At 37.2% G+C, this 14,340-nt stretch overlaps 1 protein-coding gene across 7 annotated transcripts in view; it reads left to right on the top strand.

Annotated features, from left to right (window-relative positions):
- Positions 1-14,340, top strand: part of COBL (cordon-bleu WH2 repeat protein) — a 163,799-nt gene that overhangs the window by 75,309 nt on the left and 74,150 nt on the right. For all 7 annotated transcript variants that reach the window (XM_072853000.1, XM_072853002.1, XM_072853006.1 and 4 more), the window contains one exon: positions 12,684-12,878. In XM_072853000.1, the coding sequence (XP_072709101.1) occupies positions 12,684-12,878 (195 nt within the window). The remainder of the gene's footprint in view (positions 1-12,683; positions 12,879-14,340) is intronic.

Genomic DNA, 14,340 nt, shown 5'->3' on the forward strand with positions numbered 1-14,340 from the left:
CTTCGTTCCTTTTTGATGGACAGTTGACACAGGTAAACCCCTTGAAGTTGTTTAATTTATAGAGCATTTTCTCATTGGGGAAGGAGAAAACCCCAAAGTAAACACGTTAAGTCTTGTAGAAGATGAATTGCAAACAGTGGCAAATGAAGGGCGTGGCTTTCACCAACCAATAATTTGTTGCAAAAGCAGGGTTTTCTTTGTTATCTGAAGCAGTGCATACCCAGAGTAGTAAGCAGAATTCTCAGCACTGTTTGCCCTGTTTAAGATGTAATTGTGCCAGTGAAACTCCAAGGGGTAGGTATATGTTGTATCTATTTCCACGGTTTTTAACTCCAGTGTCAGTTAAATTTGGGCCTGAGCTTGAAAAGTTTCTGCCACAGTTCCTCAGTGCACTCCCATGGATTGGAATACTCCAGTCAGTGGGAATAAATAGATCGGATAGCTGTGATTTCTTAGTATTTTGCACTAAATTCACAAAGGAAACAAGGCTAAACACAGTGAGAAAATTAGTTTCTTAGGAGTAACATTCATAAGTCAAGCTCTGGTGTCCTAAGGATATAGTACTGAATTTTTAGACTTGGAGAAACTTAGTTGGCTATAGTATACTGCAAAGGAAGATAAAAATATGAAATTATATGTATATAAAGTTGGAAAAGGCTGAAGTAGCTTGGGCTCCAGCACAGCTGTACTTCCAATCACTTTGCAGTATCCTATATTCTCGCTTCACTTTTATTTAGAAGGCGGGCTGGCCTAGACAAAGTCAGAGTTGAAAGGATACTAATGAGTGCTCACAATAGGAAAAAAATAAAAGGCCAAGGATATTTGAAGTAATATTTGAATATAATTCTAAGAAAATTCGAAGGGGGGGATCTGCTTCTTTATTCTTAACCTGTTCTTCTGTGCCTGATTATTGAACTTGCATGATTTTTGCCAGCGTGTTCAGGATATTGGTTATTCTCCAAAGAGGATAGCCTTTGGAGAATCCTCCAGAATGGAGAGGCAACTTGGATCTGAATTTTGTGCTCTTGCAACATTCAGATCCTGAAATAAATTTGCTTTGTGACTTCTTTGGAGTATAAGCATATATATTTTCTATCCAAATTGTTAATTTCCTTTAATGGGACAAGCTTAATTTCTGTAGGTATTGATCTGTAGGCATTATGAAACAGAAGATAGATGTGTACGACACCTGGATGTGCTCTATCCATTTTCCAGCAGGAGAGTATTGCCTCTAAACCTTCTCTTCACCCCTGTACTCCTGACCACTGATGTTGATCTGGGACTAAATATTCAGCTGTTATAATTCAAAACGGATCATTGACATCAATACCTAAGCATCAAGCTATGAGTTTGTCTTTTGTTTTTCTCTTCTGCAGCAAGCTGTCCTATCTCCCTAAAGGACTGGTCCGCTTCAGTGCGATTACTTGCTGCCAGAAATTCTCAGCATGGAAACTGCAGATACAGTTTGGGGGTTGCTTAGGCCACCCGTTAGGGTTTCAGACTCAGTCTGTTGTACTCAGTGTGTCTAAGTATGTGTACATACACACACAAACCTGCATACAGACATCTGAAAGAGCTAATAAGTAATAAATTTTGTGTGTATACATACCTGTGTTTTTATGTAGATACAAGTACGTACACACACAGGTTATGTGCATACACACGTGCACGTCCAGACATCTGAAAGAGCTAATTGAAACAGTGAAATTCCTGGCTGTTGACTTCTGATTCATGATGCTAGAATCCTCTTAGTGACTCTGTAATTAGGATTTGTGTTAAGATTTGCACTAATTTCAGAGTTCAAAAGCTGATTTGTTCTTCTAATTTAAGTTTTAAAATCTTCAGAGGTTGCATTGTTTTTCAGTAATATTTTTGGCAGTGTTTTATCATTAAAAAGTGTAAAGCTTCCTTTTTGAAAATTTGCTTTGACAGTTGGATGATTTTATTTGTCTCCCTCTAGCTAAACACCTATAGTTACCATAGACTTCAAAGGGAAAAGTAGTTGCACAACTTCATTCTAAATTAACAAAGTATTTGTGTGGGAAACGGATTATAGGGACTGGAGCTAGAAGTCAGTTCCCTGATTGAGTAAATCAGAGCAACTCCTTTGACTTCAGAGAAGTTCTGCAGATCTTGGTGAAAATTTGCCTTTGAATTTCAGTACAGATTTTCTTGATTCGTCAACAGCTATAATAAGTAGAGATTTTTCAGAGGCCAAAAGTCATAGGTGTCAGAATTTCAGCAGGCACTGAAAGATAATGAGAATTGATCATTAATATTTCCTGTCTCTGGAAAACTTGCATAAAGACAACACTTTCATTAAAATGGGGGAAAAACACTTTTTAATTTAACTGAAATAAAAATACTTTCCAGAAAAAACAGAAATTATTTCTTTAAAACCAAACAAATACACACCCAAAAAACTCATGCCAGGAACTATTACATTCATAATTCTGGTCCCCATAAAATTGGCTGTGCAGACATTAGAACAGATATTTTTAAAATTGTATGTTTTATGCGAAGTTTCCATCTCCTCTTCCAGTATAAATTGGCGTATCTACAATGAAAATATATTGAAGATGATCAACTCTAGTGGTTTGATAGTTCCTATATGTTAAAAGAATTTATTGCAGCAGAGGTTCTTCTCAGTAGTTTTTCAAAATATTTTGAATTTCAGAAGGACATATATTGCAAATATAACTTCTGTCTTCCATGAATCAAACATATTGGCTGGTTGATTTAAAAGAACTAGTAAGCCTAGAGAAAATAAACTTGTATCGCAATGATGAATTCATTTAGCTCAAGACCTCTGATCCTTTTTGTGGTTATTTATGATTGATGAATGCATAACACCAGTGGAAATTATGAAAATGTCTTTTTTGCTGTTGTTGGTCTTTGACCTTTTGAACTCCCCGTTTCCTGAAGCCTGTTGCCAGACCATTAATAAGGACAGATTTTGATTTTCGGCTTGGTTGTTCAACACTATTTGATTGAGCTAATCTTTTTTCACATAGTGCAAAAGTGTAAGTGAAAGGAGAAACCAGCCTTTTCAGACTAACAAAAATTTGGCTTTTTCCATCCTCACTCTTCCAAGATTGCTCTCACTAGATCTACTAATAGCCTTCGAAGGCCAAGTGTAAATGGCCTCTTTTCAAATGTTCTTTCCTTGTTTTCCTTCTGGCTTGATATTTTTCTGTCTTCTTTCTCTACTGGGATTGAATTGAATTTTGGAGTCCATATGAATTTTCCTCTGTAATTCTTTCTTCTTCAGATTTCTATAAAATGCGTTTTTCCATTAGGATCTGTCATGGGCTTGTAGACCTCTCTTGGTAGGTTTTGAGATGTTTCTTTGGTTATTTTCTTCCGTTCTACCTCATTCCATGTCTCTGTATGCATTAAATCCCTACCACAGAAATATTTATTACAGATTCACAAATCTATATATTAATCCCCTTTCCTTTCAGTACTGAATCTTTACCAGTTTGAGTTCTGCTCATGTGACTTCTCCCCCGCTGTCTTCGTGTCAACAAGTGAGCATTAACATCGCCATCTTTCTGGGATAACGTGAGCAATCGTTTGAGTTTTCTTGCAGAGTATGGTTTCTGTCCTGCTCAGTCTCCTTAGTTCATTGTTCCTTCCCCAGGATACGAGCCAGCACTCTATCATCCCGTTTACTGAAGTCTTCTCCTTTTTGCTTTGCTCCTCTCCTTTTCCAGATTTTTGTCTTTGAATTTCTGCAAGGACTTCCTCTCTGGTCAAATATGGTGAACGTATTCACTTCATTTTTCACCATAATGACTGTGTTTTTGTTTCTCTCCTCACTTCTTCCTGTGTTCTTTCCTACTTCTTTCTTGTCTGCTTTTGTACCACTTGGACAGATATCCAAAAGAGACATGTAGTGTTTTACACGTTTTTTCCCATTTCCTTTTATAATTCACCGAACTCCCTGCATGTCTCTCGTTACAAGCCCATCTTCTGTCCCCAGTTGATGAGACATTTTATCTCGACTAGATAACCTTTTCCTTTTCTTTATAGATTAGCTCTTCTGTTTTTTTTGGTCTGGCATAGTGTGTGAAAAAATTTTTTCTTTGTCATCTATCTATTGCACTATCAGGTAATGATACAGTTATTTAGCATATATGCATGGAGCTGTCAAAAAAATTATAAGTAATGTGAGTAGCTAAATTTGCTGACTGCCTATTTTTTGTTAGTCATTCCCTTTTGGGAATATTTTGAATTTAATCTTTCTCCCCATATTGCCTTTACATATTTGTATTTTTGACAGTTATGAAAAATCTATTTTCAAAATACAGTCTCTTTTTTTATAGGCTGATACACTTTGGCAGTGTGCTGTGACAAAAAGAGTTGGACTTGTGGAAGATAAGTTTTTAGCAGTCTAACCAGAAAGATGTAAATCAGCCCTGAGAGGGTGTATTTTTTTAATATATATATATATACACACACACACACACACACAAACTGATTCTGGTATTTTCCCAGAACGATATTTAAAAAAGAAGGAAAAAAAAGAAGACAGCATTCTAGCAAATGAGACACAAAATTGTCCACGCACTTCTGAAAGTCAAGATAAATCATTTTACACTTGTATGAAATACAAACAAACCTTCTCCTAAGTATCTGCCAGCATCCCAGACTGTTACCCGCGGTTCAGCTTGACTTTGGAATTCACTTCAGATTGTGTCTGCAGCCTGCACTCCTACCTCCCACCTGAGTGATGGACAGTAAAGTTTCCATTAAACTACCAAGCAACGTAGAAAATATCCAATGCAGAATTTTTTTCTATGCTGTGTTAATGATGGTTTTGTCTCACTAGGTTTTACAACAAAAGCAAGAATATTATTTATGTTTTGGGGGTATTCAAAATGCATCTGTCATCCAGAAATTTTAAAAAAGCACAGGCTTTGTGTGCTGTCATTCAGCCTGATGGTATCAGGTGCATAGTGCAAGGGCATGAAGGAAATCGGCATGGAAGCTTGTGCATATATGTCTGATTTCTCTGTGATGTGTCTGTCACCTTAATGTGTCATTTTAAGGGATTGGGCATGCACATGTTTTTTAAAAAACATAGTGATTTTAGTATATCCACTTACAAAGATACCTGTAATGCACACATGCTGAAGCTTGTGGCTGTTTCATGGATGTCATTGGATTTATACCAATGTTGAAATATCTTCTAATAATTTTACGTTTCATAGCTCTTTAGCTGTATTTCTGGAAATTGAGAATCTGGTGGAAAGCAGAGTATTAAGTGGAATATTATCTGGAATATTAAGTAGAAAATATATCGGCTTGTGTGGTTATGAGCTGAAGTTTGCTTTTTTGAACATACACCTGCTTGCTTTGCCGATCACGTTTGTTTAGAAAAGGATGTTTAGCAGCCTAAGTTTCATTCATTTGTGGCTAAATAGCTTTAGATTTCAGCAAAACAATTTTTCATCCTTCGTAGGACACACAGTAAGAGAAATTAAACAAATTATGCATTAGAAGGATTTGTAGCCAGTTTATTTTCACTGCATTTTGTTGAGGCTGACTTGTCAATGCTAACAGTTTTGAATCAAAGAAGATACGTTTCCCTTCTTTTTAACAAGTTCCTCAGCTCTGATTCACGAGATCCACAGGATACATGCTTGCTGGTTACTGCAATGACTTCAGTGTCCAGATGGATAGGAGAGGACACAAATGATTTACATGTGCCTTCCAAACACTGTTTAATACACTTCGGTCTTCTCATTAGCACCAGGCAGCATGCTGCCTGCTCCCGCCTTCTGAGTTGTTGAGACATGGCTCTGCCTTCTTTCCCTTTGTCCCGCAATTCAGAAAGGGTAGTGTCTACCCTCCCCTGTCAAGAGAGGTTATTTTTGCTAATTCTGTTGGGATGCTACTTTTTTAAAAAACTATGCATTTATTTGAAACACACTGCCACTTAAACAGAAGAGATGATACAAGCACACAGATGTAAATCAAGTTAGTTTGTCTTCCCTTTTCTGCATGTATTGCTGTGATGGAAAAAATATAATTACATCCATTTCCCTTAATACTATGACTGTCGTCTTCATTCTACCAGGGAGCCTTCCTCTGATTGACGAGTGATTTTTGGGTAGCAGTAATAGACAAAGGTTTTCTTAAGCATGAAGAGTAGTGTGACTTGTGAAAATCTGAAGAGTGAAACATGGAAACAGGAGAAATCATTTAGAGGAAATACATGGAATTTTAAATCACCAGAGGTGATTCAAAACCTATTCTCAAAGCATTGAGGAATCGCATCTATCATAAAATCTTGAAAAAGTATGAATGATTTGACAATCTCTGAGTTGCTTGAATATTATATATACATTGTTGAATTCATAGATCTGTATTCCCCTGCTTTATATGTGTTATGGTAGCTTATTCATTTTTGGAGAACTCAGATTAAATTTGTGATCTCACATTGGCTGAATACTGAGGGAGGTGGTAGTAGTAGGTGATACTGATTAGGCTTGGTTTTAGTGCATCTGATTCTTTGTATTTGCAAGAATTTACAGACATGTTCATGTTTAGCTGGAGTGCATGTATTCCCAATCCATGTTTTCTAACCTACTAATGAGTTGAATAAAAAGTTTATATTCCTAAACATCAAAGTAAAATATTTGGCTGTTCATAAAAAAAGTTATCAACTTATTTGTGATTTTTGCCATATTCATTCAGTATCCATCTGATTTTCAAATGGAAAAGGAGTTTTGAATATACAAGAAGTATAACAAAAACTAAAGAAGATTCTTGGAAGCTCTCTCTGGTTGGGCACCCTCTTTGTCCTCAGTGTAGTGCATGGGGCTTGAGTTAATACCCACACTTGTTCTCTACTTAGAAATTCACAAACAGTGAATCTAAGCCCCTTGGTCTGTTTCAGGAAGCTTTTCTCCACTTTTCTAGTTCCCTCCCTTGGGTGGTTGTTCTTTCAGCTTTCTACTGGGAAAGGGGTTGGACACCACAGGAAAGTGAACATAAATCAGTTGGAGCTGGAAACCAAGGTTATGCTCCTAGCTGTAGAGATGTAGAGATGCTTTACATCACATGACCTTACCTAAGTGAGGACACGAATTTATTAGATAAACTTCTAGGAAGGGAAATTATAGTTAAGGTAGAAGGAAAAAAATTCTAATGGTAACGATAGTTAAGCAATAAAACAGCATAATTGCGGATGGTGTGGACCTGGTCATAGGAAGCCTTTAGTAACCTCTGCAGGGACAGATTGGTCATGCTACTTCAGTGCTGGGAGATAAAGTAGATGACTTTGTAAAGGAGGTGACCTCTGTGCACCTGGCACTGCTAGGATTTCTGATAAACAAACTTCATAGTAAAGCAAGAGGAATGTGGTTGGCCATGGTGAGGGAGAACTGGCAGGGGCACAGGAGAATGTTCTCAGGAATTTCTCATTCTGCCTGTATAAGTTCTGGTGTCCACCAAATGGGCCCTGACCACAAGAACTGGAATTGCTAGCTAGATACTATAGTAGACTTATACAAGCATAAGATAGCACTATAATTGTACAGACTTCAAAGTATAACTCAAAACTTCTACAGTAAAACCTTGAAAGCCTACTCGGCAGGCATATAAAACCAACATGGTACTGCCTGTATGAGTTACTGTTGTGAAAAAGAAATAGTTGCTTCTCTTTTAACATTGTGATGGGTGACCAGATCATTTCCTACCAATAGCAAAATGCAATGAGACAGTAAAGCAACATAAAGTAAATTGCATAAAAATGCATTTATTATTTTTAGTTCAGAGCAGGAAAAGGTTAACTTTTTTTTTCCTTTCTGACTGCAGACTGTATGCAAGTACCAGAATCACAAGTGCTTCAGGGAATACAAAAAACAAACTGTATTCGGTGTGGCTGGTTAGAAAGGAAAATCTGAGTAGTCACAATTTTGGGTTTTTTTTAAACTATGTCTCCAAGCAATCTCATGACCACGGTATTATGCTTTGGTTTTGAAGCAGGAGCTTGGATTAATTCAGTTTCGGTGTTGTCAAATTTAGTGCTAGTGTGAAGAATTTCAGTATCATGTCAAGGAAAGCAGCCTCTGACTTTTAATTTGTGCAGTCGGTCTGACATAACTTGTCTGGAGTTTTAAATGGCCAATTGTAATCAGTTGTGGTGTCATTCAGCAAATCAATAAAAGTTTGCATTAATAGAGTTTAAATATCCGACAGGCATAAATGTTCTTGCTGTCACTGAGTAGATGGATTTGCCTGCCTGCTCGAAATCTTACCTTTTGTATTTACCCACGGTACACTTACAAAAAAAAAATTATCTCCTTTATGACACTTCTATTCTTATTTTTTGTCTCTGTTTTGGAAAAAATAAAAACCCTTTTTGCTGATATATCTGGTACTTTGAGTGCTTAAAAACAGCTCAATTGATTACTTTTGATTTAAAAACTTCTCAGAAGGAAATTGCATAACAAGATGGGAGCTCAAATATGTGAGTTTTGGCAAAGAGCTGCGGAAGAAAGGCCTGGCTGTAGCAACCTCACAAGAAAATAACTTGACATTTTGAAAAATTTTTATTGACCGGTGTGGACAGGGAACAGGAAGTCAAATCACTCTCACAGGCAAGCTGCAGTCTCTTCCTTGCTGACCTTTAAATGCCACTTAGTGTCATCAGAAAATCAAGGAAATGCTAATAACAGGGCTTTGGGTAAGAGAGTTATATATGAGGGATATCTTCTGAAAACAAACATAAGCTGACTTCCATTTTTATACGCATCTATTTTGTACAATGGAATTCTCACAGCAGTACAGTTATATTTTAATAGATTAATTTTACATTATTTTATTAATATCAACATTAAAATTTTCAGAAGTATCCATAAGATATCACAGCTTCAGTTCATCCTTGAAAAGGGAGTAGTTTGCAAGAGACGTTTTATAATTGCATTCTAGGTTGATGACCTTGGAACACAGGCTGGCCTCTGCTTCATGCTCTTAATCTGGTTTGTGTTGCGTTCAGCAGGCTATGGACTCTGGTAGTCTTGTAGCAAATTGACTTCTCAGTGTCTTTTGAAAATGGGACTGGTATGCCTACATCACCAGGTTACTCTGAGCCTTCATACTTCTGTGTTTTTAAGAGCCCCTCTTTGCCCTTCCAAAAAGTCTTTGAAAGCTAAATTTCAACTAGAACTAGTAGGAAAAAGTCCTAAAATTAAACTGCTTAACCCAAAGAAATCATCTTGTACATTAGAAAAAAAGAAAGTTCCTTAGATTTCAGAAGTTTAGTGAGAGAGAAAAAACTAGCTGGCATGTATGACATGAAACAATGGATCCATGAAACCTGATGGCACCATATGTAGGTACTGCAGCTGTTTCTTGCCTCCTTCCAACATCTACTTCATGGAATTGAAATGGACTTTAGTCCATGGTTGTGGTTCAGTATGTGTTCAAGACCCTTGCTCGACTAGAGTCTAACTTGACTGCTGACCTGTTCTGGTGTATCTGTGTGTGTGCTGGGTTTGCTTTGGCTGAATTCAGGAAAAGAAAAAAGAGGAAACTATGTCTTTTTTCTTGCTAGTTTGCATTACTTAATTGTTGTTTGAACTGCTAGCAAAGTGCTCTAACACTAGTGGTCTACCAAAGACTATGATGTTACAAGTTGGGAGACATTTGTAAAAGCTCTTTATATAATTCATTTTAATGAATTTTCTTTTTCTGACATGGTTTTTCTTTTTTTCTTTTTTTTTTCCTTTTTCCCTTTTTTTTTTTTTTTTTGCAGTAGTTACAAACGGCACGATTGTAGGAACTGATTTTGATTCTGAGCAGAGCATTCATGCTAACCTCTTTGTCAAATGAAACAGAGGATAAGGGCTGACTTTTTTAGCCAGCTGCATTGGCTACAATACTTGAGCTTGGCTTTTCTCTTGCTTATGCTGCTGTAATTTGAGTAATTCCGCTGAAATCGATCCATTGATAACAAATTAAAACAACAAGAAATGAGGGATGGTTTGGGTAAATGGCATATATATATCAGGTCCCTGCAAGTTTGCTTAATTAATGTTGTATGCTCTTAATAGTTGCCTTGCTAACCTGCCTGAAAACCAAACCTCCAAAATCCAGCGATTTGGAAAGAAGCTGCACGGCACAGCATCTAACACAACATAAAATATAAAAGCTGAGTAAGGCGTTGTCTCTCTAGATTAGGTTTACAACAAAAGACGAGTCATGCCAAAAACACTTGTGTCAGTGGTTTGTGTCCAATGGGGTTTCTTTCTCTTAAAGCTAATGAAAAGGACTACACGCATGGGAGAGCTTGAAGGTCTGCCTCCAGTTAGACAGGGCTCTCATTGCTGAATGATGAGGCTTTCAAAACTAGTTTGAAGTTGTCCTCATTCCATTCCCCCGGAAGCCATAGCGAGTTTTTATTTTAGGGGAAGAGTCTTAACATGAGCATTCTTGAAATGCTCACTCAGTATAAAGTTTGGTATAAAGTTTGGACTTGGAAAATAAAACATATGTGAATTTCCAAAGTTTTTATTTTTTCTTTCATTAAAGTCTTTTTGTGATAAACTATTTATAGTGTCATGTAAGTATTACTTTTTTTCCCTGTATCTTCTGTTAGGAAATCCAAGCTTTAAAAAAAAACCCAGCTTTAAAATGTTTAGTTATTCATCACTGTTATTCCTTCACAAGTGATCTGTTGCCTGCAAAAGGATTCTGATAGCTCTTCAGCCACAAGATCATGAGGTAGAATTGAATAGGATATTCATTTAAAACTGGATGCATCCTATCTTCTTACTGGTACCCTGCATTTGTAATGCTGGGAGGGAAGTCTTAGGGGCTTTTTATTACTTGTATACATCTTCAAATGTCTTAACAAAATTTCTCATCTTTTTTATCCAGCAAGGTAAATCAAAGAATTAAAACAGTCACAAAAGCATCCCTGTAGAATACACTTTAAAATTATTTTGTTCAGTCATTTTATAAGCATGTGAAAAGAGGAGGCTACTTTATATTGACCCTGTGAACCGTGTCATTTCTTTAGGAGTAAACAAACTTTATTTGATAGAACCAGGTACAATATGTACTAAGAATGACTTAAAGCTTGTAGGTTACAGATGAGATAATTATTTTTTCCACTGCCCAAGGTATAGGGCCAAGAAAAGAGTATATTTCTTTGTAAGGTTAGACCTAATCTTTTAAGCCTCACCTTCCACTTTGAGCTTTTATCTCCATTTGCTAGGAAGGTGAAGAAGCTATTGATGCTATTCAGTTCAGGGAAATCGGCGATGAAAAAGATGTGGCAAATACTGCTTTAATCCTTCAGTAAAACTCTAGTCAGTCAGAGAAGACCAGTAACATGCCCTGTTTGTGCTAAATACACTATTCCAAGATGAAGTCTGCTGTGCAGTGTGCAACATAAAAGATAACAAAAGCATCCAGCTGATAGTTTTCAGTCAGTGATAGTTATCACATGTGTAGTAAATGCAGGACAAGACACAAATCAGTTTGCTATCTGCATTTAGCATTTTCAGTTGCTTTCACAGGAATCTGTAGAACATTGAACTTTACCAGGCAGTCAAGAACCTGTATGGCGTACATCTTTTTACACTGCTATATTTTTTAGCTCTTTATGCTTCATTGGTGCTTCCTCAACAGTGCTAAAATTAAATGAATTGTCTTTTTGAGCTTGCTGCCCCAAGTTTTTAACTTTTACCTAAGATTGCACTTGGCATTTGTGGAAAGGAATTATCATGCCAAGTCACAAGTCAAATTCACTGCAAGTTGCACTCCTGTGGAAACCCAGATATCTGCGACAATGATGAGGCAGCCATACAACTGAGGCCAAAGCATTTTCCAGCACTTTCTGGATTGGAGAACTTGGGTTCAAAGAACTACCTCTTTTCTTTGGAAAGTGATTGGATTTGTGGTGGCCTTCAGCTTCCTGCCCATATGTATTCTGTGGTCTTGGACAAAATTCTGCCTGAGAGCTTTATGTCCTCGATGGGTGAGTTTTGCAAGTGTGGTAGCATATTCTGTTGTGATAAGAACAGCATTATCAACCACGGTCATTAGCCTGCGCTTCCAGACTAGGTATCCTGCTCCAGCTCATGGTGGATTGGTATTAGTGGTGATTTCACAGAAGCCATTTCTGAGAAGAAGTGACCATCTCGTAACTTAATTAAAAAGTAAAATCTTCAATTTAATATGGAAGCTTCTCTTAATTAAGAATAGCAAAAGGTGACTCACAGGTTTTGAGGGAAAAGTATTTGCAAGATTTTTATTAGAAAATTCAAAAAATTAATTATGTTGAATTTAAGTGTCAAAACTAAACTAAAAATGCACATTTTCAAACAATCATGTTTCCTAGTCTTTCCTATTTGTAGATTTACTACTATATGAATGCATATAATTCTGCTTGTATATGAATATAAAAAATGTATTAAGGCCTTGATCTGCCCATCATGCTCTTCATGCCTCCTGAGGTATTAGTATTGCCTGTAAGCTTTGTTCCAGTTGACCTTTAGAAGTATCCAAAAGTTACAGTTTGCAATTCAGCAAGTTTGGCAGAGGAGCTCACATGATTATTCATATCATTGTTTAAACGGTAACCAGATGTGTATTGTTTTTCTTCTTTCTTTCCCATTGTTTTTAAAAAGTTATGTTAATCCAAGATGTTAATCCATTTGCAGGGTTTTTCCACAGCACCAAATTCCCCTTCGGTGAATTCTCGTTCCAGTAGCCTGGGTCCATCACTGTCCCTTGGTAACATCTCAGGAATGACAGCAAACCCAGAAGTGAAAAAGCGCAGAGCCCCTCCTCCACCAGTTGTGACACCTGCATTGCAGAACGTGGAGATGAGTGGACAAGAAAAGACGGCAGCACAGGTAACAGTGACAGCACAGAATGCGCTTCTTTGCTTGATGTGCTGGCTACCATCAGTTCATTCATCAGAGCTAAAGTCATTCACAGGTATTTTGGCTAGCCGTTAACTACACCTCACCAAAACTCTTGATCTTACAAAATAAAATTATCAAGAGTCTTGGAGTTTTGTACATATTTACTGAGCTTTCTTGAGGCTGCCCCTAGCTTTCTCCCATGTCAAGAATCTTTCTAAATCGGAAAAGTTTTGTGAGGCATTATGCTAAAAGAAGGACAGTGAAGAAAAAGGATGGCAGAAAAGCTGGAAATTGTAGAGGGTGACTAGGTATCCGTATTGGCCAGGGCAGTCCTGGAAAATGGGTGACAGTTCTAATGACTGATGAAAATCTTCAGCATGCTGTTTTACCCAGATACTTGTCAGGCTGTCGCCTGCATCCCGATTTCTAGTGCTGCCGTGGGATACCAGAAGATCTGCTCTGCTTTCTGAGTTGTGCCATGTGACCTTTTAAAGCAGTGCTCTGTTTTTGCTTTTAAAAAAGGTCACTGTTCCGCAATACAGTTATTGAGAATTAAACACAAATGGGGGGAAACCTTTCTGAGGACCTAACCCTTTGAAAAGAATGGACTTAAAGGAAAAGGAAATTGTTCTTGTTTTTATAGTGACATTCAGGTATGTATGTTACTAAACATGCGCAAGCACGTTAAGACTTCTGGTTCCACCATCCACAAAAAGTATTACATTCTAAATGTAAAGTGTAAATGTCAGTGTGGAAAGCTATATATGGATGCCAAATAAGAATGCAAGGAACCAATACCTTCACGGTTGTGTAATGTGGACTGACTCTATCTGCTTAGGGCTTGTCTCCTCTAAAGCAGACCAGTCTTTGGAAAGTGAACTGTATTAGTGCAAAATGGAGTCAGGAAGGAATCTTTGCGTTCAGAAGGAGGAGGAGTCTAGTGCTCAGTCTCACTCCCTGTCACTCTTTTATTTATCTGCACTAAGGCATATGTTAAGTGCCTTCTCCAGTGAAGCATTGTGTAAGCAAAGTTGACGCACGCTCTTGGTAAAGGATTGTGGAATCTTATTTTCCCATTCTTAGGATATCTAAAAATGTGATTGCTGGAACATAGCGGTATTTCATCTTTCAAAATTGAAATAGATGCCTTTGGAATAGCACTCATTTATAGACACAGCTGAAGAGAAACAACGTTTTCTTGCAACATTTGGTGCACTTTCTTTTTAAAAATTTCCTTTTGAAATTCCTACTGTAAATATTTTGATGAGGTTTCTTGTGTCCCCCAGAGTTAAACATTTAATGTGTTTAAGATAAATAGATCTTTTCATACAAAAATACTATGGCGTTATAACTCTTCAAGTTTATACAAGTGTGGTAATCACAGACTATATTATTTTGCCATTCGCTTAGGCTTATCTCCATGCAGTGTGGCATTGAGATTTTCAATTGT

The sequence above is a fragment of the Ciconia boyciana genome, chromosome 2 (genome assembly GCF_034638445.1).
Source record: "Ciconia boyciana chromosome 2, ASM3463844v1, whole genome shotgun sequence".
NCBI classification, from domain to species: Eukaryota; Metazoa; Chordata; class Aves; order Ciconiiformes; family Ciconiidae; genus Ciconia; species Ciconia boyciana.